This window comes from Hibiscus syriacus, unplaced genomic scaffold, assembly GCF_006381635.1.
Source record: "Hibiscus syriacus cultivar Baekdansim isolate YM2019G1 unplaced genomic scaffold, ASM638163v2 tig00116944_pilon, whole genome shotgun sequence".
Lineage (NCBI taxonomy): Eukaryota > Viridiplantae > Streptophyta > Magnoliopsida > Malvales > Malvaceae > Hibiscus > Hibiscus syriacus.
Window position 1 is genome coordinate 637,435 of NW_024063479.1, and position 23,315 is coordinate 660,749.

The 23,315-nt window shown below is 35.0% G+C and overlaps 6 protein-coding genes across 6 annotated transcripts; 4 read left to right on the forward strand and 2 right to left on the reverse strand.

The window, feature by feature from the left end:
• Positions 1–1,329: 1,329 nt before the first annotated feature.
• On the reverse strand, positions 1,330–3,058 carry LOC120188333 (protein TIC 20-IV, chloroplastic-like). Its single transcript, XM_039191784.1, has 3 exons — positions 2,957–3,058; positions 2,111–2,256; positions 1,330–2,016 (listed from the first exon to the last, which is right to left on the reverse strand). Exons 1-3 carry the CDS (start codon positions 3,019–3,021, stop codon positions 1,346–1,348), a joined length of 882 nt encoding a protein of 293 aa, XP_039047715.1. The 5' UTR covers positions 3,022–3,058; the 3' UTR covers positions 1,330–1,345.
• A 1,727-nt stretch (positions 3,059–4,785) lies between these two features.
• On the reverse strand, positions 4,786–6,724 carry LOC120188392 (pentatricopeptide repeat-containing protein At1g11900-like). Its single transcript, XM_039191838.1, has 3 exons — positions 6,509–6,724; positions 5,224–6,407; positions 4,786–5,025 (listed from the first exon to the last, which is right to left on the reverse strand). The coding sequence occupies exons 1-2, from the start codon at positions 6,629–6,631 to the stop codon at positions 5,352–5,354; spliced, it is 1,179 nt and encodes a 392-aa protein (XP_039047769.1). The 5' UTR covers positions 6,632–6,724; the 3' UTR covers positions 4,786–5,025; positions 5,224–5,351.
• Positions 6,725–8,154: 1,430 nt separating this feature from the next.
• On the forward strand, positions 8,155–8,784 carry LOC120188397 (putative germin-like protein 9-2). Its single transcript, XM_039191842.1, has one exon. The coding sequence runs from the start codon at positions 8,155–8,157 to the stop codon at positions 8,782–8,784; it is 630 nt and encodes a 209-aa protein (XP_039047773.1).
• Positions 8,785–10,737: 1,953 nt separating this feature from the next.
• Positions 10,738–15,069, forward strand: LOC120188448. Its single transcript, XM_039191887.1, has 9 exons — positions 10,738–11,988; positions 12,094–12,191; positions 12,352–12,494; positions 12,579–12,899; positions 12,991–13,354; positions 13,699–13,797; positions 14,547–14,612; positions 14,668–14,722; positions 14,926–15,069. The coding sequence occupies exons 1-9, from the start codon at positions 10,738–10,740 to the stop codon at positions 15,067–15,069; spliced, it is 2,541 nt and encodes an 846-aa protein (XP_039047818.1).
• Positions 15,070–17,067: 1,998 nt separating this feature from the next.
• Positions 17,068–19,362, forward strand: LOC120188393 (protein THYLAKOID FORMATION1, chloroplastic-like). Its single transcript, XM_039191839.1, has 5 exons — positions 17,068–17,466; positions 17,584–17,854; positions 18,066–18,282; positions 18,773–18,888; positions 19,230–19,362. Exons 1-5 carry the CDS (start codon positions 17,265–17,267, stop codon positions 19,318–19,320), a joined length of 897 nt encoding a protein of 298 aa, XP_039047770.1. The 5' UTR covers positions 17,068–17,264; the 3' UTR covers positions 19,321–19,362.
• Positions 19,363–21,114: 1,752 nt separating this feature from the next.
• LOC120188396 (transcription factor MYB74-like) lies at positions 21,115–22,266 on the forward strand. The gene is made up of 2 exons (XM_039191841.1): positions 21,115–21,487; positions 21,576–22,266. The coding sequence occupies exons 1-2, from the start codon at positions 21,396–21,398 to the stop codon at positions 22,156–22,158; spliced, it is 675 nt and encodes a 224-aa protein (XP_039047772.1). The 5' UTR covers positions 21,115–21,395; the 3' UTR covers positions 22,159–22,266.
• The last annotated feature ends 1,049 nt before the right edge of the window (positions 22,267–23,315 follow it).

Consider the following 23,315-nt stretch of genomic DNA (forward strand, 5'->3'; position numbering starts at 1 on the left):
GAAAAGATTGTCGGATTGTTGTATTATTTTTTTTATAATAGAGAGGAGATGTGAGAAGTTACCGGAGGGAAAGGGTATTTATAGCCTGGAAAAACTACAAGACGCGGTACTTGCACAGCGCCTTACATAATTATATCAGATAAAGCTAAAACGCGGCTCCTGGTCCGCGCCTAACATAATTGTGTTAAAGGTAAGGCGCGGTCCCTGCCCCGTACTATACCCTACGTGGCCGAAAGCGTACCCCAGGGGCCGCGCTATACACACGTGTATCACATGTCAGCATAATACGCGTCTCAAAGGGCGCGCCTTACCCCACGTGACGCCAAATCAACGATACGTGCGCTGCCGGAGGCGCGTCTTTCTCCAAAAGATGTTAGATCAAAAAATATAATCTGAATGGTGTCTAATCGAAAAAAAAAATGATGAACGATGATATATTAAAAAAATCGTCGAGAAGTGAACATTGCATTAAAAGAGACGCATGTACTATTAGGTGTCTTCATAAAAACATATGAACGAATTGACGTCTTTTATATAATGTGATAATGACCTACAAACATATATTTTCGGAAAGACCTTAAATGATCCATACATATGCCAAATGATCTAGACATTACCTTAAAATACTGTAGCAATTCAACCTATATTTTAATTTTATTTTAATAATAACTAAAAGATTATATAAAAAAGGTCTCAAACTTTTTTCAATAAAATTAATTAAATTCATAATTTTACATTAAATTATGTTTTAAAATTTTATTAATTCATCTCTTTTATTCACATTATCATTAATTTATCAATTAAGCTGTTCAACAAAACATTGAATATTATTCAAAAATAAAAAAGGGTACAAAATCCAAATGCAATAAAATTAACTGTTAATATCATATTTTTTATATAGTTTAAAATGATTACAATATGATATATATTCATATTTTTTTAATTATTGACAACACACATAATAGACGTAACTAATTAAATTTAAGACCTCAAGAGAAAATACCATTTTTTTTTACCCACTACAATGAGATCATTTGATAAATATATGTATAGTATTTTTAACATTGATTTAGGTACAAACCAAGGCCCATCCCTCAAATGATGGTTTGCAATCATTCTCACTACCATCAAAGTCATTCGATTGAAACCTATATGTCATTAAACACCAAACTGAGACATGAACATTGTTCGTAAAAATGAAAATAATATTTGTAGAATCAAACCACTACGTTTTATTCCTCTAAAAAACTTGGATCTAATCAGATGAACCTAAGCAATTATTTTTTACTTTTAAGCTCATACATCCATGAAAGATTTCTAAAATGGCCTCTGAATTCTTCCTATATTAAACAGAGTATGTATATGCAGCATCGCTCACAAAAGGAATGTGGGCATATTTACCACCAAGAGCACACTTAACGCATTCCAACAAAGCGAAGATGAAGCTGAATCCGATGCCGGCCCAGAAGTACATCCCAAACATGCCATTGTAGTGTATGAGTGGGAAAAAGTTGCTTGTATACCACACTAGTTGCAGACCAGTTTCCAACAACATGCCCATCATCAGGTGGAATCTAATGAAGTGAGGACAGTCTTTGTTCTTCACTATCCCGATATATCCGAAATAGCAATATATCATTGAGAACCATGGAGGAAATCTCTTTATGGCTCCTGGGACGAAATAAATCAAGTTTTCAAGAATCTCATGTTGTTCTAGGAAGGGTTGAAGAAAATATCCGGTATCGGAAATCTGCAAAGCTATTAAATAGGGAATACAGGCCAAAGTCCTCCACCACCACTCGGGCTTTTCGGGTATCACAGGGTAACGAAATTTGAATATATCATCCTTATATGCTCTTGTTGTTAGGAGAGACCTCTGCCGTCTAGGTAAGACATTGACTTTATGACACAAGTCACCTTCATTTTCATCCAGAATCTGCATTGATGAGGCAAGAATGTCTGCAACTTCACCTAAAAACTGTGGTGATGAGGCAGAAAGGCGATTATACCGCGAGGCTGCCAATACGTTATGAATTCATTACAACATATTTTCACCAAAAACTATGAAGACAAAGTCAAGGAACGGCATCCTTTATGCTAATTAGCATACCTATAGAAAGTGAGAAATCCTGTGCAGCAATGTTGCTTGGAAACATAGGAAAACGAGTGGCCTGCAAACTCAAGTTGAATGCTGCAACCGAGGGCCTATCTCCAAGGCGGACACTGCAGCATCGGTTCAAAATCAAGTCCCTAGACCTGGTCGAGTACAAATGTTGTCAAGCAGGACATAAGTCAGCATACAAAAAGAAGCAAACAGGAAACAAGAACGTTTCAATGGCATGAACAATTAAATAGCAAATCCTTCCAACAATTCAGGCAGTCAGTTCCTATAATAACAACAACCGATGGATTATAACAGCGAAAAGCATGCCCAAAATTTCACAATTAACTGTGAAAAGTTCATTCGAATACATATTATGTATTCACTATAAAAGAATGAGTGCACCAATTCAAAAATGGCCAGAGAAACCCAAAAACATAGAAAGTAAACAAAGATATCCTAAGTGATCAACAAATTACAGAACATAGAAACAGCACATATATATGCTAGCAGGAATTCAAAGAGCTTTCGTTATATAGCGATACCGTTATTGCACTACCCAATATCCACAATGACCACAATAACATCCCTTATATCTACAATTGCAATAAAAGTAACGCAACCAAAAACAAAGACACAAAAACAAAGAGATGAACAAACAAACAAGAAAAATATAATCGAATAGGCACAAAAACCCTATAAAGGCTAAACCCCGATTCGAACATATACATCATCTTGTACTTCTACTGATGAAAACCAATGAAGTTAAAAGTTTTTATATCGACTGCAAATGTCTACACTGATGAAATGAAAATACTAATAAATAAATTTGAGTTAAAGTGAAAAACGGAGTACCGAAGGCTGGCGACGGCGAGTTTGGGGGAGGCAGTGGCAGAGAGAGTACGAGTGGGAGGAGCCATATTTTGGGGTGAGTCTCTCGGCGGAGCGACTCGAGGACAGAAGAGGAAGGGAATGTTACTTTGCATGCAAGAAAGAAATGGTATTTATATATAGGGCCTGGGTTGTTCTGGAACCTGCCGCGAAGCTGTATACTTTTGTCAATGGCGGGCTTTTGAATTTTCTGTCAAACCAAACATTAATAGGTTCGATGGACTCTTGTTCATGGACCTAAACAGCAATACCCAAGTAAGGCATTTAAAAAAAATATTTCATCAGTTTTTTTATACAATTCATAAATGACCTAAATCCTTCAATAGAGATGTTAAAATTATAATAAAAATTATGTCAATCAATTTAAAATTAAATTAAATTTATCTCGAGATTTTAATTTGGAATCTAATGTTAACCATGATTAAAGATATGTTTAGAGATATTAATTGGATAAACTAGGCGTGGGATGCTCTCTGTATTCATTTCTATCAAGAATTTTCGTCATCATTCTCACTTTGCGAGTCTTTATAAGTATAAAATCTAAAATCAGTCTCATCTCGTAACTCATAAGACTAAAATTATCTTTGTCCAACTATTCACTTGGATCTTGAGGCTCACTTAATCTCCATTGTATCTGTCTTGTGACTCACTTCATATATCAACTTACAAGTATTAGTTAAATAAATATAAACCATCTTTTTAATAAAAAAATATAAAATATTTATCCTTCAGACTATAAAAAATATTTATAGTATACTTTGTGGAAGGGCTATTAGATACTATTTTGTGTTGTACTTACACGTTTAAGAAGAAGAAGAAGACGAAAAAGAAGAAGAGACTTCTCACTGTATGGGTAGTGAAAAACTATAGTATACTTTGTGAAAGGGATATTAGATACTACTATTTCATGTCGTACTAACTTGTTTAAGAAGAAGAATAAGAGGAATATAGACTTCTCACTAATGAAAGACCTTTAGTAAACTTTGTGGAAGGACCACCATACACTATTTCGTGCTAACCATTTTAAGAAGAAAAATAGACTTTCTCATAGTGGAAAACTATGGTATACTTTGTGAAAGGGATATTAAATACTATTTCGTATTATACTTCATATATTAAATATACAACATAGGAGATCAAAATTGATCATTTTTTGAATGGATGACTAAAATCAAACAGATAAAAAACATAAGGGACTATCCATATAATTTACCCATTAAATATCTATTTTTATATGTTCGTCAATAAGTATTATACTTTCGTTGTTTGTCTTACAGTTTCGGTAGTATACGTATATTTTACTAGATTGGCTTTATTAGCTCCACTGTCGATAGGTATTTGTTAAGAGACTTCACGATCTCATTGCTTTATCTTCAGGTTGCCGCACTACAGGCTGCGTATCTTTCTAAATGCTTCAACCGTAAGAATCAATGTGAAATAATCCCCAATTACACCGGCGATTCAGAGGGTCCGTTCCGATCATCATCAATCGAGTCCATTTCAGTATACTCTCTTAGTTGTGCATCCATTAATATTCATATTTCTTGGACAAATGCTAAATTTGATCTTTTATTTTAACTCCAAGATACAAACACCTTGCGTATCTATTTGACATGATTGGTTTTCTCATGCATCATGGTTCAGCAAACAAATGAGCCAGCGTACTTGGGTGCTGGTGGTACCTGACTGGACTCGAAGATTGATTTTAGGAAGAGATTCAAGCCGCATTTGAGGCAGCAACATGAGAGAACCATGTAATAATAAACTAGAAAACTTTATTTGTATTGATCTTGTTTCATATATGTGATTTATTGTCCAAAATACAAGCCGCAAGTCACGAAGCTCGCTTACCCAGCATCGCCGTCAGTTGAAGCAAGTTGACCATTGGCAAAATGACAACTGATTTCCATTACATTGCAGATGAATGTCAGGCTTGAATGCACAGTCATTTCGGCCAATTTGAACCATATATTGTCCATGGTTGGGGCTTGGCCTTTGGCTCTGCTTCCCTCTGTTTCTCATGTCAAGAATACCTGAAGGAAAACAACAAACATCAACTATGTCATCCTCGATGTCATACGTTACATAATGAAAACGATAGTCTCACATGACACAAATCCATGCTATCAATCATTTATAAATCACAGGTTACATTATAAATCTACAAGGATGGCAACCATTAATCACCAACTCAAATGTAAAAAAGAAAGTAGACCGCAGAATGCACCTACCAACATCAGTACTATTGTGCGAAGGAGCGTTTGTAACGCATCCGTATTCTGCTTTAAGCCAAACTGAAGTACTCAAGATGACAGAAAAGATATTCTTTGGAAGTTCAATTCCTGAATCAATTACATAACTAATGTTTCCGTTTAAAATCCTTTGAATCAGATTTTCGTTTAAAATCCTTTGAACCAGATAAGTCTGAAATGGATAAATTCATCTCCTCTAGAAACGACATTGCCAAATCCATCTTCCCTGCCTTCTTCAGAATGTCAACTAGGGATCGATAAATGTAGATTGATGGACGGATCTTTCTCTGCTTCATTTCACTGAAGAGGCTTAATGCTATTTCAGTGTTCCCCGATCGGCCAAATGCCTCGATCATTTCTCTATAAGTAATCAAATCTGGTTCAATTCCACTATCACCCATTTCTCTAAAAAACAATAAGCACATATCCAACCTCCCAACCTTCCTTAAGTTGTTCAATAACGTATTATAAGTAATAAAATCCGGAACAAAGCCAGCTTTCTTCATAGTGGTAAACTCATTGACCATTTCATCCACCCGACCTAAGATATCCAAAATAGTATTATAGGTTATCACATCAGGCTTACATCCGAAACCCTTCATCTGATCAAATATATAAAGAGACTTCTCTATCTGCCTACATTCACCAAAGGCAAAGATGATTCGATTCATAATTATTGTGTTTTTCGGGAAAGCTAACTCCGATACTTGCTTCACATATCTAATCAATGCTGTACAGTCATTAGTATTAGCACAGGACCTTGCAAGGTTAAGATAACAAGCTGAGTTCAATTGTCTATGAAACATCAATAAATCTTTGAATATCTGAAATGAAAGATCAATCTGATTTCTTTCAGCAGCAGCAGCCAAAAGTGTATTATATGCAGTGGGGATGAATATATTTTTATCACGCAAATAATGTAGTAACATAACAGCCATAGAAAGATTCCCAGCTTTGCAGAGCTTATGAATGTAAGCATTACACCTTTCCCCGCCCAAATTCGGCCTGTGTCGATACGCATCAAGAATTTGATTCAAGAATTCATCTGTCATCCTCTCATCATCTGGAGCAGCCTGAGTTGTGAGCGAGTTACAATTTCGGACGATTTTACTTACAATGGGGTAAAACAGGCGGATACAAGGGAATTCAACTGAGAAGAAATTCTGGGATAGAAGCATGGGCATCAATTTTAAGCTAAAAATATAAGAAATTAATCAATCGAATGGCTTTACAAAGAAAAACGGAAGCGTTTTTTTTTACTTACACGGGTACCCAAACCACGAACCAAACTGGAACTGAAATTGAAAGTGACTTTGTATCGAAGGAGAATCTTGAAGCACCTTGAAGCAGCAACCATTGAAAATTTGAAATTTAGGAGAGAGCCCATAAATAATTTTTATTCGGTTTTGTTTCCCATTTGGAGCAATGGAAAATGGAGTTGAATAGGATATTAAGGCGACAAAGGGTTAAAGTTAGGGTTTTTAAGTTGGGTGGAAGAGTGAAAATCTCAAGGTTTAGTGATACGGGCCAAACGGCTTGGTAATATCGCAGAGGAAATCCAGGTTTCAGGAAGAGTTGATTTTCTCGGTTCATTTTTCTTTTAAATTTCATTTCCAAATTTCATAGTTCGTACATTAACACATTTAGGTTAATAATAATAATTTTTTAAAAACAATTAAAAAATAATGTTTAAATAAGTTTATTTTAAAAATAATATTTATTTTGATCACGTAAGTTAAAAATGTTGTTTTTTTGGGTACAGAAACATGTTGCAAGTTAAGATCATCTTTGTGATTAAAATGACAAAAGGTGTTATATATTAGAAGTTTTTATATAGATTTTCGTATAGTTTTATATCATTTTGATTTTAAATGGATTTGTAAAAAAAATTAATCCTAAAAGAAGAAAAAATTGAAATGTAAACGTTTTGATGTCGATATTGTTATGAAAGACGACTGGTGGCAGGGATGATTGACTAACGGACAGAAATATTTAGTGACTAAATTAAATCATTTTAAAGTTCAAATGCAAAATTTATACAACTTATAGTTTAGTGTATAAAACGACATCGTTTTATCCACGTCATACAGTAATAAAAAAATTTATCTATGTCATCATGCGTTAAAATTTAATGACCCAATTGTATAATTGAAGTCAAAACTAAATACTATTGTTGTAATTAGAGAAATCGGAGGTTTAGTGATATATGCTTCACAAATTGTGAAATTTAATGTATGGAATAACGATCGTTATTATGTTTTTAAATTTGGTTTTTATATTTAATGATTAGTTTTTTAATAGTACGAGGTGATTATAAAGTAATATAGATTCAAAATCTTTTTTAATTATTGATCATACACACATTCTACATATGTAGCTACTCAAACTCATAACTTCTTGAAAGAATAACATTTTCTTTTATTATTAAAGTCACTCACTTAATTCTTTGCCTCTAATTAACTTATCAAAGACCAATGAAATAATTCATGAGTTAATCAAAACAATATTTATTCAAAGATAACTGTCAATTATTTAATATTGAACGCTTATACTCCAAATATTTATGATATTTGAACCCGAGACATTAAAAGTCGAAAAAAACCCCGGAAAAAACATAACTTTCGCCGATGATATAATACTTTATTCTACGACTCTGTCTAGCTTGATCAATAAAAACAAGCAAAATGTGACAGCTAAACTGTTGGGAATGTCGCTAATAAATCATTTGATACATAGGAATGTCAAGTTAACCAGCTAAGTTCCAACCCACAATCAAGCACAAGATACTTGGTAATCTTCACCTGCTGCAGCCCCCAAAATTGACTTGCAACAAAGCGAAGCCGGAAACCTGTAGTTAAACCCTATAAATTCAGCACCATCCTTCGAACTTGAATCATCCCATCAACCAACATGGCTTTGAAGATTTCCACTCTGAAATTCATTTCGCTTCTGTTATATTCCGTTTCCATACTCCAAATTGCCGTAGCTGGTGATCCTGATATTCTCACTGATTTTTTAGTCCCCGAAAACCAGAGCACCCTTGATGGAAACTTCTTCACCTACACAGGAATGCGAGCCATTGTAAACGAAAGCAGCTTTCCTGCGAATTTCACAGTGCTGAAAGCTACCATGGTGGAATTACCTGCTCTAAATGGCCAAAGTGTCTCCTATGCTCTTCTTCAGTTCCCTGCAAGCTCCGTCAACCCTCCACACACTCATCCTCGTTCCGCCGAGCTGCTTTTCCTCGTCGATGGGAACCTGGAAGTCGGTTTTGTCGACACAACGAACAAGCTTTTCACTCAGAGTTTACAATCGGGTGACATGTTTATCTTCCCGAAAGGATTAGTGCACTACCAGTACAATGCCGATACTAACAATCCGGCTATTGCGATTTCTGCGTTCGGAAGTGCAAACGCAGGAACTGTATCGCTTCCTAAAACCCTTTTCGCCACCGACATTGATGACGCCATATTGGCTAAATCATTCAAGACTGATGTTTCTACCATTCAAGCTCTCAAGGCTGGGCTGGCATCCAGGTAGAAGTTAATATTGAAGAAGAAAGCTACGATTTCCTTTCCTTTCTTTTGTGGCTTCTTTGTTTCGGTTTTGCATTGTAGCAGTTCACCATCTCGATCTCTTGATCGGAGGTTTATGTTTCCGTTTTGAATTAAATCGGTCGTCTCCATTTGTATTTTGCAGTAATAAAATCTGTGACAAATAATATTGAAGCTGCAAATCCTTCATTCTTATTTCACATTTTGATTGAAGGTTAATAAAAAAATCAAAATTCGAATTTGATAACTTGTTTTAACCAAGTACTAGTATTTTTTTTAGAGAAACATGTCATCTAATTACAACAATGAATCAAACGGCGCACGATAAGATTTCCTCTGGGTGCACGTTAGCTGGCCTAATGGAATCTGAGGATTTCCGTTGCGCCTCTGTCATCTTTGTTCTCCTTTGGCGTTACGTCCTCCCCGTTTCTCTTCTCTTTTCTGTCTCCAACCATGAGTGAAGCCCCAATGAACAGGAGGAATCTATTTGGATGCTCTGTGGGTCAAGACTTGGAATACATCCCGCCTAGGGTTCACGATGGTTCCACGATTGTGCAGCCTCCTCAAGAGGTTCTGGAAAATGGAATTGCTGAGTGGAAACATGCACTGGTTGGCCAATTCCTTGGTGCAACCCCTCGATTTACTTCAATGCAACGCATTGTTGAAAATCTATGGAAGAAAGCTCTTGCGGGTAACAATGTCCAGGTAAGCTTTGCTGGCAACAACCTCTATGTTTTCACATTTTCTTCTGAATCCGATAGGAGCTGGGTACTAGAAAATGGGCCTTGACATATCTTAAACAAACCCTTGATCCTAAGGAAATGGGAACCGAACCTAGGTAGATTGAACTTTGATTTAACTAGAATCCCAATTTGGGTTCATCTCTATAACGTTCCTCTGGAACTGTTCTCTCGTGCTGGGCTAAGTTACATTTCGAGTGCCATTGGAATTCCCCTTTCCATGGACTCGATTACTGCAACCAAATCCCATCTTGAATACGCTAAAGTTTGCGTTGAAATAGGGGTCAAAGATCAAATACCTAAGTTTATTGATGTAGTGCTAAATGAAGGTCATTCTGTTTCGGTCATGGTTGAAATTCCCTGGATGCCTTCTCGATGTAAATCCTGTGGTATTTTTGGTCACTCAGAGAAGAGTTGTAAGGAAGTTAAAACTCAAAATCCTGTTAAAACCCAATTCTGGAGAAAGAAGGAAGGTCCCCTTAACGTTACTGAGTCTGTACCTGAGGTTGGGGGAATTGAATTACTGCAAGAAAAAGATAATACTCCTTCTAATGAAATTGTTGAAACTACTGTAACTAGTGATCCTTCCAATAATACCACGGTTATTGAAGCAAACATTTCTGCTGTGGAGGCTTCTACAATCTCTGAGCTTAATGTTCCAATCAAAATTATAAATGGAGATAACTCACTAACTACTAGCAAGAAAGGTAGGGGTAGGCTTTTGAAAGATAAAGCAAAGGCAACCTCAATAGGCTTATCTAATAGTTTTGATGTCTTAAGTGGGATTGATGATTCAACCACGATCAACATAAACCAAAATCGTATTCCTCAAAAAGCTTCTTTAGGCGTGGATGCTTTAATTAAAGATATGAAAACAAAGAAGAAATATAAAAGTGATAAGTCTTTGAATTCTGTTGATGGTGGTAAAGGGGTTGCCACTGATAATCCTTCTCAATGATTATTGCATTCTGAAATGTTAGAGGACTTAATTTTCCTCTAAAACAAGATAAAGTTCTCAAGAGAGTTATCCATAATAAAGTTCAAATTCTTTGCTTGTTGGAGAGGCTGGAGATATTATTGGAAAGAAATTTAAAAACTGGAATGCCTCTACTAATTATGGCTACGCTGTGAATGGTAGAATCTGGATTCTTTGGAAAACTGGTCTGCACTTTTCTGTTATTCAGTCTTCTGACCAAAGTATGTCTATCCAAGGTTCCTACCTTGGTGTCCCTTATGTTATAACAGTTGTGTATGGTTCTAATGATGGTGTGGTGAGAAGATTACTCTGGCAACAGCTACGTGATCTAGCTGATAGCATTGGTCATTTTCCTTGGATCCTTGGAGTCAATTTTAATGTTACTCTCCATCATTCTGAGAGTTGTGCTTCTGATCTTCTGGGTCCTTTCATTTCCTCTGATATGTGTGACTTCCAAGAGGTTGTTTCTAACCTCGATCTGATAGATCACCCTTTCTTTGGTCCCTCCTACACTTGGTGCAACAAACAGATTAATTCTTTTCTTGCTAGGAAGCTAGACAGAGTTATTGTTAATTCTAATTGGATGAGAAGTTTTAAGACTTCTCATGTTGAATTTCTCACCCCGGGTATTTCCGATTACTGCTTGGCTTTGGTTTGGCTTTCTAAAGAATTTCAAACTAATCGTCCCAAGCCCTTTAAGTTTTTCAACTTCTGGGTTCAACACCCTAACTTCTTGAATGTTGTTCGTCACTCTTGGATGATTCCAGCTCATGGAAATCCAATGCAATGCCTTTTCTCTAAATTAAAGCGGTTGAAAGCTAACCTTAGAGATCTCAATCAATCTCACTTCAGTGACATTACTGCCAGGGTTCTCCAAAACAAAACTAAACTGGAAATCCAACAACTTAAAACTTTAAAAGGTGAGGATGAAGTTGTTAAGGAAATCCAGCTGCAAGCTGATCTTAAGTCCCTTGAAGCTGCTGAAATTTTGTTTTTAAAACAAAAAACTAAGATGCAATGGCTTAAAGATGGAGATAAATGTTCCAAACTTTTCCATTCTGCTCTAGCCATAAAAAACAAAAGAGAAACCATTCGTATCTTGGTTGACGACCAAGGAAATAGGCTGGAAACATTTGACTCTATGTCAGCAGAGGTGATAAGTTATTTCACCAACTTAATTGGTACTAAAGAACCTGAAGTGAAAACTCCTGACCCCTGCATGTTAAAAAACATTCTCCAATACTCTCTGCCTGTGGAAAATGTTGAAGATCTTATTAAGGAAGTTACTAATGATGAAATTAGAAACGCTTTATTCTCTCAGGGAAATGACAAGTCTCCCGGTCCCGAAGGTTATACTCCTTATTTTTTCAAACAAGCTTGGCCTATTATTTCTGAGGATGTTATTGCTGCCATTAAACATTTCTTTCAAGAATCCTTCCTTCTTCCAGCCTTCAATGCTACCACCATAGCTTTGGTGCCTAAGATTCCCAACCCAAGCAAAGTTAAAGACTTTAGACCAATATCCTGCTGCTCTGTGTTCTACAAAGCAATTTCAAAAATTCTGGTTTGAAGACTTCAGATTCTCATCCCTGATATTATTTCTCTCAACCAAACCGCTTTTATAAAAGGGAGAAGTATTGTGGATAATACACTTCTAGCTCAAGAACTGGTCCGCAGGTACAATAGGAAAAATACATCTCCTAGATGCTCTTTAAAGATTTGACCTTCATAAAGCCTTTGACATACTGAATTGGGACTTCATTTATACCATTTTACAAGCCATTAGTATGCCAAGTACTTTCATCAATTGGATTGAACTTTGCTTCTCTACTGCTAGATTCTCTATTTCCTTTAATGGGAGTCTTATTGGTTTCTTTAAGAGAGCTAAAGGCATTCGTCAAGGTGATCCCCTCTCTCCTCTGTTATTTGTTCTCTCTATGAACATTCTCTCTAAACTCCTCAATTTAGCAACTGCCAAAGGTATTTTTGGTTTCCATCCGAAATGTAAAAAAATTGGCCTCACACATCTTTCTTTTGCCGATGATCTTTTAATTTTCTGTAAAGGTACTGCTGATTCTGTTATTGGGGTTTCTAGTGTCCTTGATATGTTTTATGAGATGTCTGGCCTTAAGATTAATGCTTCGAAATGTGACCTTTATGCTGCTGGTATTCATTGTTCAATTCTGGAGGAAATCAAACTGCTCACTGGGTTTAAAATTGGCAGACTTCCTGTTAGATATCTCGGAATTCCTCTTGTCACCAGGAAAATTACTGAAAGTGATTGTGCTTCTCTCTTTGATAACATTAGAGCAAGGTTAAATCATTGGACTACTAAATCTCTAAGCTATGCTGGAAGGATGGAATTAATCAAAGCTATCCTGTTCAGTATCACTAACTATTGGTGTAGGCAAATCTCTCTTCCTTATTATGTCCTTAAAAAAAATTGAGCAACTTTGCTAACGTTTTTTCTGGAAAGGTGAGGATAAAGCTGCTAAAGGAGCTAGAGTAAGTTGGCAAAACATCTGTCTTATGAAATCTGAGGGAGGGCTTGGTCTTAAAGATTTGAAGACTTGGAATAAAGCTTGTATGATCCTCCATATCAATAATATTCTAGCAGGCAAAGGTTCTCTATGGGTTGCATGGTTCAAACACTATGTCCTTAAAGGCAACACTTTTTGGAATTTTAATGTTCATCCCTCTTGTAGTTGGAATTTAAGGCGTATTTTTAAACTTAGAACCGAGGCTTCCTCAGTGTTGACTGCTGGAACTATGAAAGTTTCTACAATTTGGGATGCACTTCGTGATAATAGATCCCAAGTCCACTGGCAGAAAATTATCTGGTTTCCTTTGCACATTCCTAAGCACATCTTGATTTCTTGGATGGCATTATCCTTTGCACATTCCTAAGCACATCTTGATTTCTTGGATGGCATTACTTGATAGACTTCCAACAAAAGTGAGACTTCACCAAGTGGGGATTATCAATGAATGCCATTGCTTATTTTGTAACGATCCTTGGGAAACAAGGGATCACTTGTTCCTCCATTGTCATATGGCGCAACAATTATGGAATTCTGTTTTCACTCACACTGGTCTGCAACATTCCATAACCTCTTGGGATGTTTTTTTTGCATGGGCAAGCTCTACTTGGAAAGGTAAATCTTTGCTAACTTTGATCTTGAAGCTTGCTCTTAATTCCCTCATCTATGTCCTATGAGAAGAAAGAAACAGGAGGCTCTTTCAAGGTCGCTGCAGAGAGCTGTTTACTGTCATTAAGGATGTGGTGCGATTCCAACTGAGGGATAGGAACATAAATAGAAATGATAGCACTAATTCTACCCTTTGTAGACTTTAGAATATAAACTGCTCTTAATTCTTTTGTATGTAAATTTTTTTTGGTAAACAGAACACTGCTGGTTTTGTAGCAGTTTCTGTTCTGGTTGTTGATCTTGTTCTTTGGATAATGAAGCTGATTATTTATCCAAAAAAATTATAAAAATGAAAATAAAGATATAAAATTTTAAGGAAAAAAAGAAAATACTTAAATTATATATAAATTTAAAATTTAAAAGAACGAATATTCCATCAGTCCCTCGGCCTATCTCTGATAATAATATAATTAAAACAAGATTAATCTAGGATATGTTATGTCAATCTTTAAGAATACAATACAGGATGTGAAAAATATCTATCAAATATTTTAATTTTGATATTTTAAAATGATAATATTTTTCTTATCGTAAAAATCTCTAATAAAATGAAAAAAAATACAAATTAATCTATTTATCAAAACTATTATTTATTTATATAGTTGGTTATTATATCATTTAAAAAATATTTATAATGATATTTTTATCAAATTATAAATACATTATAATAAGTGATATATTATGAGACAATGCTACAATAACATAATTGGTCACAATTTTGTATCTTTATAATGGCGTTATAAATATATATCCACAATTTTTGATCTAATCCAAAATTTTAACTACCTCTTTCAACATAAAAAAACATCATTTCTACAAACAGTTCTTTGTCCAAGAGAGGCAGAGACCTAATGATGCAGGCAACTATGAAGTACAATAAGGAAGATAGGTATTTATTATATGTGCATAAACTCTTGACTACTTGGATTTCTCTTATGGAACAGATCTGGGGAAAAAAACAGTCAAGAGTTTAAAGGCCTAAAAGCAGATGAGCAATTTGTATATTGAGCTTAGTTAGGACCCCACAAGCTCAAGTACATGACAGTCCTAAGGGACTCCTCGGCTTTTACTACTTTAAGCTTGTTACCTTAACTTATGGTTTTAGCAGATTTTTCAGTATTGGAAGAAGATTTCATAAGCGATTCAGTTTTGGGAGCTTGGTCTTTGAATCCTTGCATGACCTGGGTTTCTACTTGGAACAGTTCCCTGCTTGTGTTCCTCAAGCTCATCTCTTCTTTAACCAACATCCAAATCCCCTTTGCCTTTCTCCACTTGTGTTTGGATTGAGAGAAAAGAAAAAGAAAATTCTGGAGAAAAGAGAGTACGAGAGGGGAAGCATACGATAAGAGAGAGGCGTTGCAGTTAGGTATAAATAAATAAACTTGACTTGGAGCTGTTTGCAGATTACGAAAGATACCGAGCACGTTCATTCTGCAGATGGCATGCATGCATGTGCGTGTCAATGAATACCCTTGACGTGTTCATCACTGGGATAAGATCGACACAGAAAGTAGGCAGAAAGCTTTTTTTTATGTTTCAACTTTTTTGGTTAAATTAAACTTGTTTTTATTCATCAATCTGGTCCACACATTTTATCCGTTTCGATTTGTGGAAATTATCATTTTACTTCCTTGCTTCGATGAGGGCTCACAATGATACATCATGATCTTAGGTCTAACAAGAATCACGACCTTAGTTCCAACAAAAATCAATATATAAACCACTATGTATAACTGGAGAATGAATTCTAAATTCTCTTACTTAAACGTATGAGATTTTTCTAAATTTATGTTTAATTAATTAACTATGTGTGGACTTCCATTGTTGCGAAAGGTTGTATATATCTTATACAAGCACACCGTACTTTCTCTACTAGCTTAGCTCTGTGTAGTTGATGCTTTCCTTTTAAATCTTCCATTGCATCCAGGAAGTTAACAATGGTTCATTATTGAAACAACCATTGTTATATAGCATAGCAATGTCATTCGAAATTGTTATTGTACGACTACGATGTCCATAATTACTATAATAACACTTGCTATATCCATAATTGTGCCTACTATATCAATAATAATAATAGACATAATATAATAAAAAAAATACGACCATAATCATAATTTAAATTCTTGGTTGCATCCAATTAAATCATAAGACCATTCCCCAAGCTACCTATTAAAGTCATGTTTTGAGAAGAGAGACTGAAAATAAATGATCTCTAATCTCCAGCACCACGACATAGGAAACAAAATTAGTGTAAACAAGGGACAATCCCCATAAAGTAGTCCTTTAATTATATACCAGATAAACCATATCCAGGCTAGTGGCATACCTTGGTAAATTAAGCTTGAAAAATGTGATCATTTTGCAGCACTCTTTCTTCCGCTAACATCTTCTCTTGAATAAGTTGAATCATATGGACAGAGACCACACAAAATTTTATATAAAAAATAAAAGTTTAAAATTTTAAACAGAGATAGACTTATAAAATTTTAGAAAAAAATATATTATTAATTAAAAATATAAAAAATTAAAATATAAATTAATTTAAAAATTTCAAGGAACATTTGTCTTCACCCGTTATTTTTAGTCCATCCTTAACGGTGGACCTATCTGCCAACATCGGTGCCCTTGTTTGCTTTGCTTCCTAAACTAGATGACTTCCGGTTCTTACGCTTCCTCTCCCGTTGTTTGTGGCGTAGCCGCTAAGCCATCCATCCAACTCTTGAAAAGGACCACTCCCAGTCGGTAAAGGGAATCCTGTGCACTTGGGAAAGACAATTCAGAGACTCATGTGGTGCTTTGTAATTTTATGTAATGTTTTATTTTTTTATTTCATATTCGCATTTGTAAAAATATGATATCCAAATTATATTAAAACATGTTTACATTCTCATATTATCCTGAGCTTACCATCTTTCAAATTAGTTCAGTTGAACATAAGAAAATAATTTTTGATAACACATATATTAATGTTTAATAAGAATATATTATATACTTGTAATGAATAAAATAAATATATAAACCTTTATACTAAATCAAAAGTTCATTTATTTAAGACTTTAAATATTATGATTAGACTTAAAAGTGACGTTAGATTTTATGTTTAATATACATCAATTATTTAAATTGTGATTTGTAATTTTTCATTTTTTAAAATATCTATAATTATTTTCGTACATATACAACGTGGTAGATTTAGCTTCAAATCAAAGGCTTTCTTATTCATGGAAACCTAGACCACACAAGTAGGAGAGAGAAAGGAGCGCAAGAAACAAAAGTCCACGTGTTGAAACCTCACAATTTCTTCTCTAAATTCAAGAAAAAAACCCCATTTCCCATTTTACCAACACTGGATAAGCCTCTCCGTCTCGTCTATCCCTTTTCCTTTCAATTTTCAACTCAAAATCCAAATGCAAAACCTCAGATTTCCACAATGATTTAACCCCGAATCCCCAAAACCCAAACTTTCCCATAAATTTCCCACTTTTTCTGTATATTCATACAGAGCCAACAATATTCATACACATAGATTCCATAACCAATGGCGGCGGTCAGCTCACTTTCTTTCTCGGCAATCGGCCAAACATCCGGAGAAAGAAAAATTAATGTCTCGCCGGCGCGTTACCTAGCTTCCAATTTCGAAGGATTCCGTTTCCGTGCAAGCTTTTTATATCAGTCCGTTGGACTTCGAGCTTCCACTACTGCTTCTGTTTCGGTTGTTCACTGCATGTCCACTGCTACTGGTTTGTTAAATTTTAAACCTTTATTTGAAATGCTGGAGAACTTGGATAGAGTGAATTAAATTATAGGAATTGTTCGATTTTTATTGATGTAATTTTGTTTTGGATTTTGATTTCCAGATGTCCCGCCAACTGTTTCTGAGACAAAGTCGAGTTTTTTAAAAGCATATAAGCGGCCCATTCCCAGTGTGTACAACACGGTTTTGCAGGAGCTGATTGTGCAGCAACATTTGATGAGGTACAAGAAGACGTATCGATATGATCCGGTTTTCGCCCTCGGTTTTGTTACGGTGTTTGATCAATTGATGGAAGGATATCCGAGTGATGAGGATCGAGAGGCCATTTTCCAAGCTTATATCAATGCCTTGAAAGAGGACCCCCAACAGTACAGGTTTGTTTCATGGAGTTCCCTTGCTTTCATTTACGAATCGATGAATCGTAGTATCGAGCAATAATAGGACAAACGAATTGCATATGGTAGTGTCGATGAAATCGGTTTTTGTTCCTTGTATGTCTCTGTTTGTTTTCGAATTATATCTTGAAGTAAATGAGAAGAGGGTTTCCTTGTAATGTTATCTTTTTTTCGTTGTTTCGTGCTTTAGAGTTGATGCACAGAAATTGGAGGAATGGGCCCGTGGCCAAACTTCTAGTTCTCTAGTTGAGTTTTCGATTAGAGATGGAGAAGTTGAAGCTGTACTGAAAGACATTGCGGAAAGAGCTGGGGGTAAGGGGAGTTTCAGCTATAGCCGTTTCTTCGCTGTCGGGTTGTTTCGTCTTCTTGAGCTGGCCAATGCAACTGAACCAACGGTGTTAGAGAAGGTGAGTTTATTGTTGATAAATCGGGCAAAGTAAACGAAAGAACACAAGAATTTTAACGAGGTTCGGCAATATGCTTACGTCTTCGGTGCCTAGGCGGCGCTAGAAAATTTTTTATTCAATGATAATAGGTTTATGTTACATCTCTATTTATAATAGAAAACCCTGGTACATAATTACAAAATTAACACTGTACCGTACCGCGGGGCCACAGCCCACACCCCCAACCCACATAATCGTAACCCCTCTACAAGACTTTCTTTGTAAGGACAGTTGATGTTCGCTTCGCTCACTCCGCTCCATCTCCTGTTCTCTTTATCGGTATATTTATGAGCCATACCTTACATTTATCGAGTGCACGCCTAAGATGTCAGAATAAGTTAATGCTTGTTAAATCATTGAAGGATTAACCGAATTCAGGAATGAAACTTGCAATGTCAAATTTAAGTAACAACTGCACCTTCGGTTTTAACTTATGATATCCGTCCAACAGCTTTGTGCAGCCTTAAACATCGACAAACGAAGTGTGGATCGAGATCTTGATGTGTATAGGAATATGCTTTCCAAGCTGGTTCAAGCTAAAGAACTACTCAAGGAGTATGTCGAGAGGTAAATTCTCTCCTACACTCTTTCTTTTGCCTGCTCTGTATTCTGGAATGCAGTTCAACATATATAATCTGAGATAGAGCATTTACACTGTAAAATCGTGCCATTAAACCAACCTTTCAGACACGAACCACTTGCGGTAATACGATTTTTTTTATGAATGTCCTGCTTGGATACCTTCAATTCTAAATGTTCTCAGCATGTTTGTCTTCTCCAAATTATCTATGTACTTGAAATGCTCCACACCTTACAGACGCGGTTCATTGCTCTGTTTATGTAATTCCAATCTTTGTTGCTAAATTGTGTTGCCTCATGCTGTTGTCTGAAATGTTTTGGAAATGAAGGGAGAAAAAGAAAAGAGAAGAAAGATCGGAATCACCCGCAGCCAACGAGGCCGTCAAGCAATGTTCGGGTGAATACCAATACATAAGCTAGAAATTCAATATGTTTGCTTTGATACCGTTTTTGTTGTCTGAGGTAGAAACAGTGGCCTCCATGATTTAGGTTCAATGTGTTAGCGCTTGTGTACCGTTTCCAATTCAGTGGTTGATCTACACACCTGTGTATTATGTAATTTTTACAATATTCTACTCTTCCAAATGTATCTTTGGTTCATAGTTTGTCAGCTACTTGTGGTATTATAAATAATTTCTCTCATTTCAATTGATATTTGTTCAGAACTCTCAACTGCAGCGATATTAGTCTTTGTCACGTGTTAAAGAGGCGGGGATATGAATCCCCATGGAATTGATTTTTACATATGCTTTATATGGAAAGCTAACGTAGATGAGCAGATAATTCAATAATGGGGGATATGGACAGAAAACGAAACGGTGTCAAATATGCTTCCATTGTCAATGATATGCATAGCTATCTTACCGTCCAATCATTTAATTTCAAATGCTAAATATACGGTCCAATAGAGATCAACATTTGGTTTGTCCTTTGATATTCACCTTGAGAATTATGATCACATATATATTAGTTTTAGGTTAAAGTATACAAATAGTCCTTGACTATAGAACATTGCTTTGTTGAGTTTCTCGTCTATTAAAAGTTTCAAAATGATCCATCAGTTATAGAACGTTGTTTTGTTGAGTCCTCCGACTATTAAAAGTTATAAAATGGTTACCCGACTATTCATATATTCTAAACTTATCCTTTTTCGTTAAAAAGTTAGCGGTCGTCTAAGCTAAACATTAACTTATTGATTGGATATGATAAAATTTGATCTTAGAATCGTTTGAACTGTATTTTATAGATCGAATCTCTGTTTACATTATACTGTCGAATCAGTGCTTGAAAGAATATACAGTCAAGTCAATGCTTGAAAGAAACAATGATGCCATTAGGCGTTATTAAAATATGATTTTTTCATATCTTAATCAATAGGTTAATGTCTAATTCGGATAATTGACAAATTTTAATGAAAAATAATGAGTTTGGAACATATGAATAGTCGGTGACCATTTTGTAACTTTCAATAGTCGGATGACTCAACAAAACAACATCCTATAGTCCAGAGATTATTTTATAATTTTTAATAGTTACGAGATTGAACAAAGCATCACCCTATAGCCATATAACATTTCTACAATATATTTAATTAAATATAATTTTTTATAAAACATTTTCACCCACGTAATAAGTGCAATAGGAACCCTTAATATTTATTTGTTTTTTTTCCAATAGCATCTTAATATTATCATATCATGTTAGTAAAAAAGTTGATAATTAATTGACTTTCACTGAACATAAAAAAATGTCTTATTTGAAGAAAAAACATTAGAGTTTAATTTTCTTAAAAAAAAACAACTTTAAAGGTGTAACTGAAAAAATGTCAAAATGTTAATGGTTTCTTTGCTATTATACCTTTGATTTAAAACATCTAAAGTTTAATATGAGATCAGGAGTTCACCACGTTCCTAGATTGTTGCTTTTACATACTGTAGTACATTATTTATGGACCAATTATCATATCATGGCATAATTGATTTACACTTGATTACATGTGGATAATTTATACTCATTTAAATTGTAATGAAATACGTAGAGAAACACGTTTAAGAAGGCCGGCACCAAATTCCATTGACTTCAACCATGCTAACCCTTCTTTCCATATATATATAGGTCATCGTTGCCTTTTGATCTTAAACACTTGCACTTTTCGCCTTCTTCTCTTCAATTCTAAGCGATCTCACTCCGCGTACACTTCACATTAGTCTTCATCTATTTTTTAAGCTTATTTTTCCAAGAAAAATCAATGGGGAGAACACCTTGCAGTGACAAGAATGGCCTCAAGAAAGGTCCCTGGACTCCCGATGAAGATCTTAAGCTCAGCAGTTATATTCAGATTCACGGCGCGGGAAGCTGGAGAAACGTCCCTAAGAAAGCTGGTATATATATATATATATATATATAAACTTTGGTTTTAATACAGGTTTTAATAATGGTTTTGTTTGAACTGTTTAGGGCTGCAAAGATGCGGGAAGAGCTGCCGTCTAAGGTGGATGAACTACCTGAGACCGGATATCAAGCGGGGGAGGTTTTCGTTTGAAGAAGAAGAGACTATAATTCAACTACACAGTATTTTCGGAAACAAGTAAGGTTGTTTTGGTCGGTATTATCATTATTTGTGGTCGAGTGATGAACTTGGATCATGACACATTTGTTTTTCATATCAAAACCAGGTGGTCGGCGATTGCTGGTCGGTTGCCGGGGAGGACCGACAACGAAATCAAGAATTACTGGAACACTCATATCCGGAAAAGGCTTGTGAGGAATGGGATCGATCCCATAACACATGCGCAACGCCTTGATTTGCTCGACCTTTCTTCCATTTTCACCTCTACCTTGTGCAACCAATCTTTTCTCAATCAGTCCAACTTATTAGACGCACAAACTCTTTTAAATTCAGAGATGCTGCTGCAATATCTCCACCAAAACCAGTTTTGCAATTCTCAGTTTCAGCTTCAGCATCAAGCTCCCATTCAAAGCCAATCTAATATGATGACAAACTGCAGCATTTTCCAGGAAATTTTGACGGATTATGGTAATCCAGCGGCTCCCTTTATATCTGAAAATCCGAACTCGTTATCTCTGGCTGGCAGTCAAAATTTTAGTTTTGATTCTGTGAGGTTGACGCCAGAAACTAGTCCGATTCCTTTGAATTTATCATCTACATTTATCAACGACAACAAGGAGATAGAAAGATTCGATGATTTGCTGGAGTTTGAAATTCCAGAGGGTTTGAGTATTAATGATTTTTTGTAAATTATTATATATTTACATTATTTATAGCTTAAATCTAGAGTTTGGATTTGTAAAAACACACCATCATTTTTTGTAATTTTGGTTTGTTTGATTTTATTTATTTATTTATTTTGGCTTTTTCCATCATCTGAATAAATTATTTTCCAATTTTTTTTCTTAGATATTAATGTCCCGATATACTCTTGTCAATTTATCAAAGGAAATAAAAATAATTTTTTGAATAATTTGATATAATATATATATTATTCATATCTTTTTTCTCTGCTAAACTTGTATTGAATGTTTAGATATGTTCAACCTCAATTTTTTCGATATAATATATCAACAACATGTTAATTAAATTAGATTCAATCTGCAACAAGTATGAATATTTATATATAGACCGTATAACTTATATATATATATATATATATATATATATAGATATATATTATATATCGTTAGCTTGAAATAAGTTTCTTTTTAAAAGATAACGATGATCTTGTTAAAAATTGTCTCAGGAAAGCGGGTTAATATACGGCTAACATACGGCGTTACCGGATACATTAAAAGATATTTAATAAATTCGGTTTAGCGCTACCGGAAATGTTGACTAATAATAATGTAGTAGGTCTAAGTCATGAAGAAATATTAAAAAATTGTGCAACCGGCAAACTTAACTTGTCGGTTCGTGTCGATCCAAATTAAAAATGTACGATCCAAAACGATATAACAGGTAAAACTATGACAAAACCGGTATTGAAATGATAAAACCGGTAAAGCGCTACTGGATACATTTAAAGTGTCGGTACTTTAATATAAGGATCGACACTTCGTGAATTTAAAAGAGAAGCAGTTTTAAATCCTATAAAGTGTCGATACTTTTAAAAAATGTATCGATCCAAAATAATATACCAGGTAAAAATATGATAAAACCGGTATCAAAATGATAAAACCGATAAAACGTTACCGGATATATTGAAAGTGTCGATACTTTATATAAGAATCGACACTTTGTGAATTTAAAAGAGAAGCAGTTTTAGCGCCTATAATGTGTCGATACTTTAAAAAAATATATCGATCCACAACGATATAACAAGTAAAAATATGATAAAACCGGTACCAAAATGATAAAACCGATAAAACGATACCGGATATATTGAAAGTGTCGATACTTT

Bases quoted from the DNA above. Each gene is read 5' to 3' on its own strand.
- LOC120188333 (XM_039191784.1), bottom strand. From the start codon at position 3,021: ATGGCTCCTCCCACTCGTACTCTCTCTGCCACTGCCTCCCCCAAACTC. The intron at 2,257-2,956 runs GTACTCCGTTTT...GTACTCGACCAG, and splicing joins CTCGCCGTCGCCAGCCTTCG to GTCTAGGGACTTGATTTTGA. The intron at 2,017-2,110 runs GTATGCTAATTA...ACGTATTGGCAG, and splicing joins GGATTTCTCACTTTCTATAG to CCTCGCGGTATAATCGCCTT.
- LOC120188392 (XM_039191838.1), bottom strand. From the start codon at position 6,631: ATGGGCTCTCTCCTAAATTTCAAATTTTCAATGGTTGCTGCTTCAAGG. The intron at 6,408-6,508 runs GTAAGTAAAAAA...CTTCTATCCCAG, and splicing joins TTCGTGGTTTGGGTACCCGT to AATTTCTTCTCAGTTGAATT.
- LOC120188397 (XM_039191842.1), top strand. From the start codon at position 8,155: ATGGCTTTGAAGATTTCCACTCTGAAATTCATTTCGCTTCTGTTATAT.
- LOC120188448 (XM_039191887.1), top strand. From the start codon at position 10,738: ATGTCTATCCAAGGTTCCTACCTTGGTGTCCCTTATGTTATAACAGTT. The intron at 12,192-12,351 runs GTACAATAGGAA...CTCTACTGCTAG, and splicing joins GCTCAAGAACTGGTCCGCAG to ATTCTCTATTTCCTTTAATG. The intron at 12,495-12,578 runs GTATTTTTGGTT...TTTTCTGTAAAG, and splicing joins CAATTTAGCAACTGCCAAAG to GTACTGCTGATTCTGTTATT.
- LOC120188393 (XM_039191839.1), top strand. From the start codon at position 17,265: ATGGCGGCGGTCAGCTCACTTTCTTTCTCGGCAATCGGCCAAACATCC. The intron at 17,855-18,065 runs GTTTGTTTCATG...TTCGTGCTTTAG, and splicing joins GAGGACCCCCAACAGTACAG to AGTTGATGCACAGAAATTGG. The intron at 18,889-19,229 runs GTAAATTCTCTC...TTGGAAATGAAG, and splicing joins CTCAAGGAGTATGTCGAGAG to GGAGAAAAAGAAAAGAGAAG.
- LOC120188396 (XM_039191841.1), top strand. From the start codon at position 21,396: ATGAACTACCTGAGACCGGATATCAAGCGGGGGAGGTTTTCGTTTGAA. The intron at 21,488-21,575 runs GTAAGGTTGTTT...TATCAAAACCAG, and splicing joins CACAGTATTTTCGGAAACAA to GTGGTCGGCGATTGCTGGTC.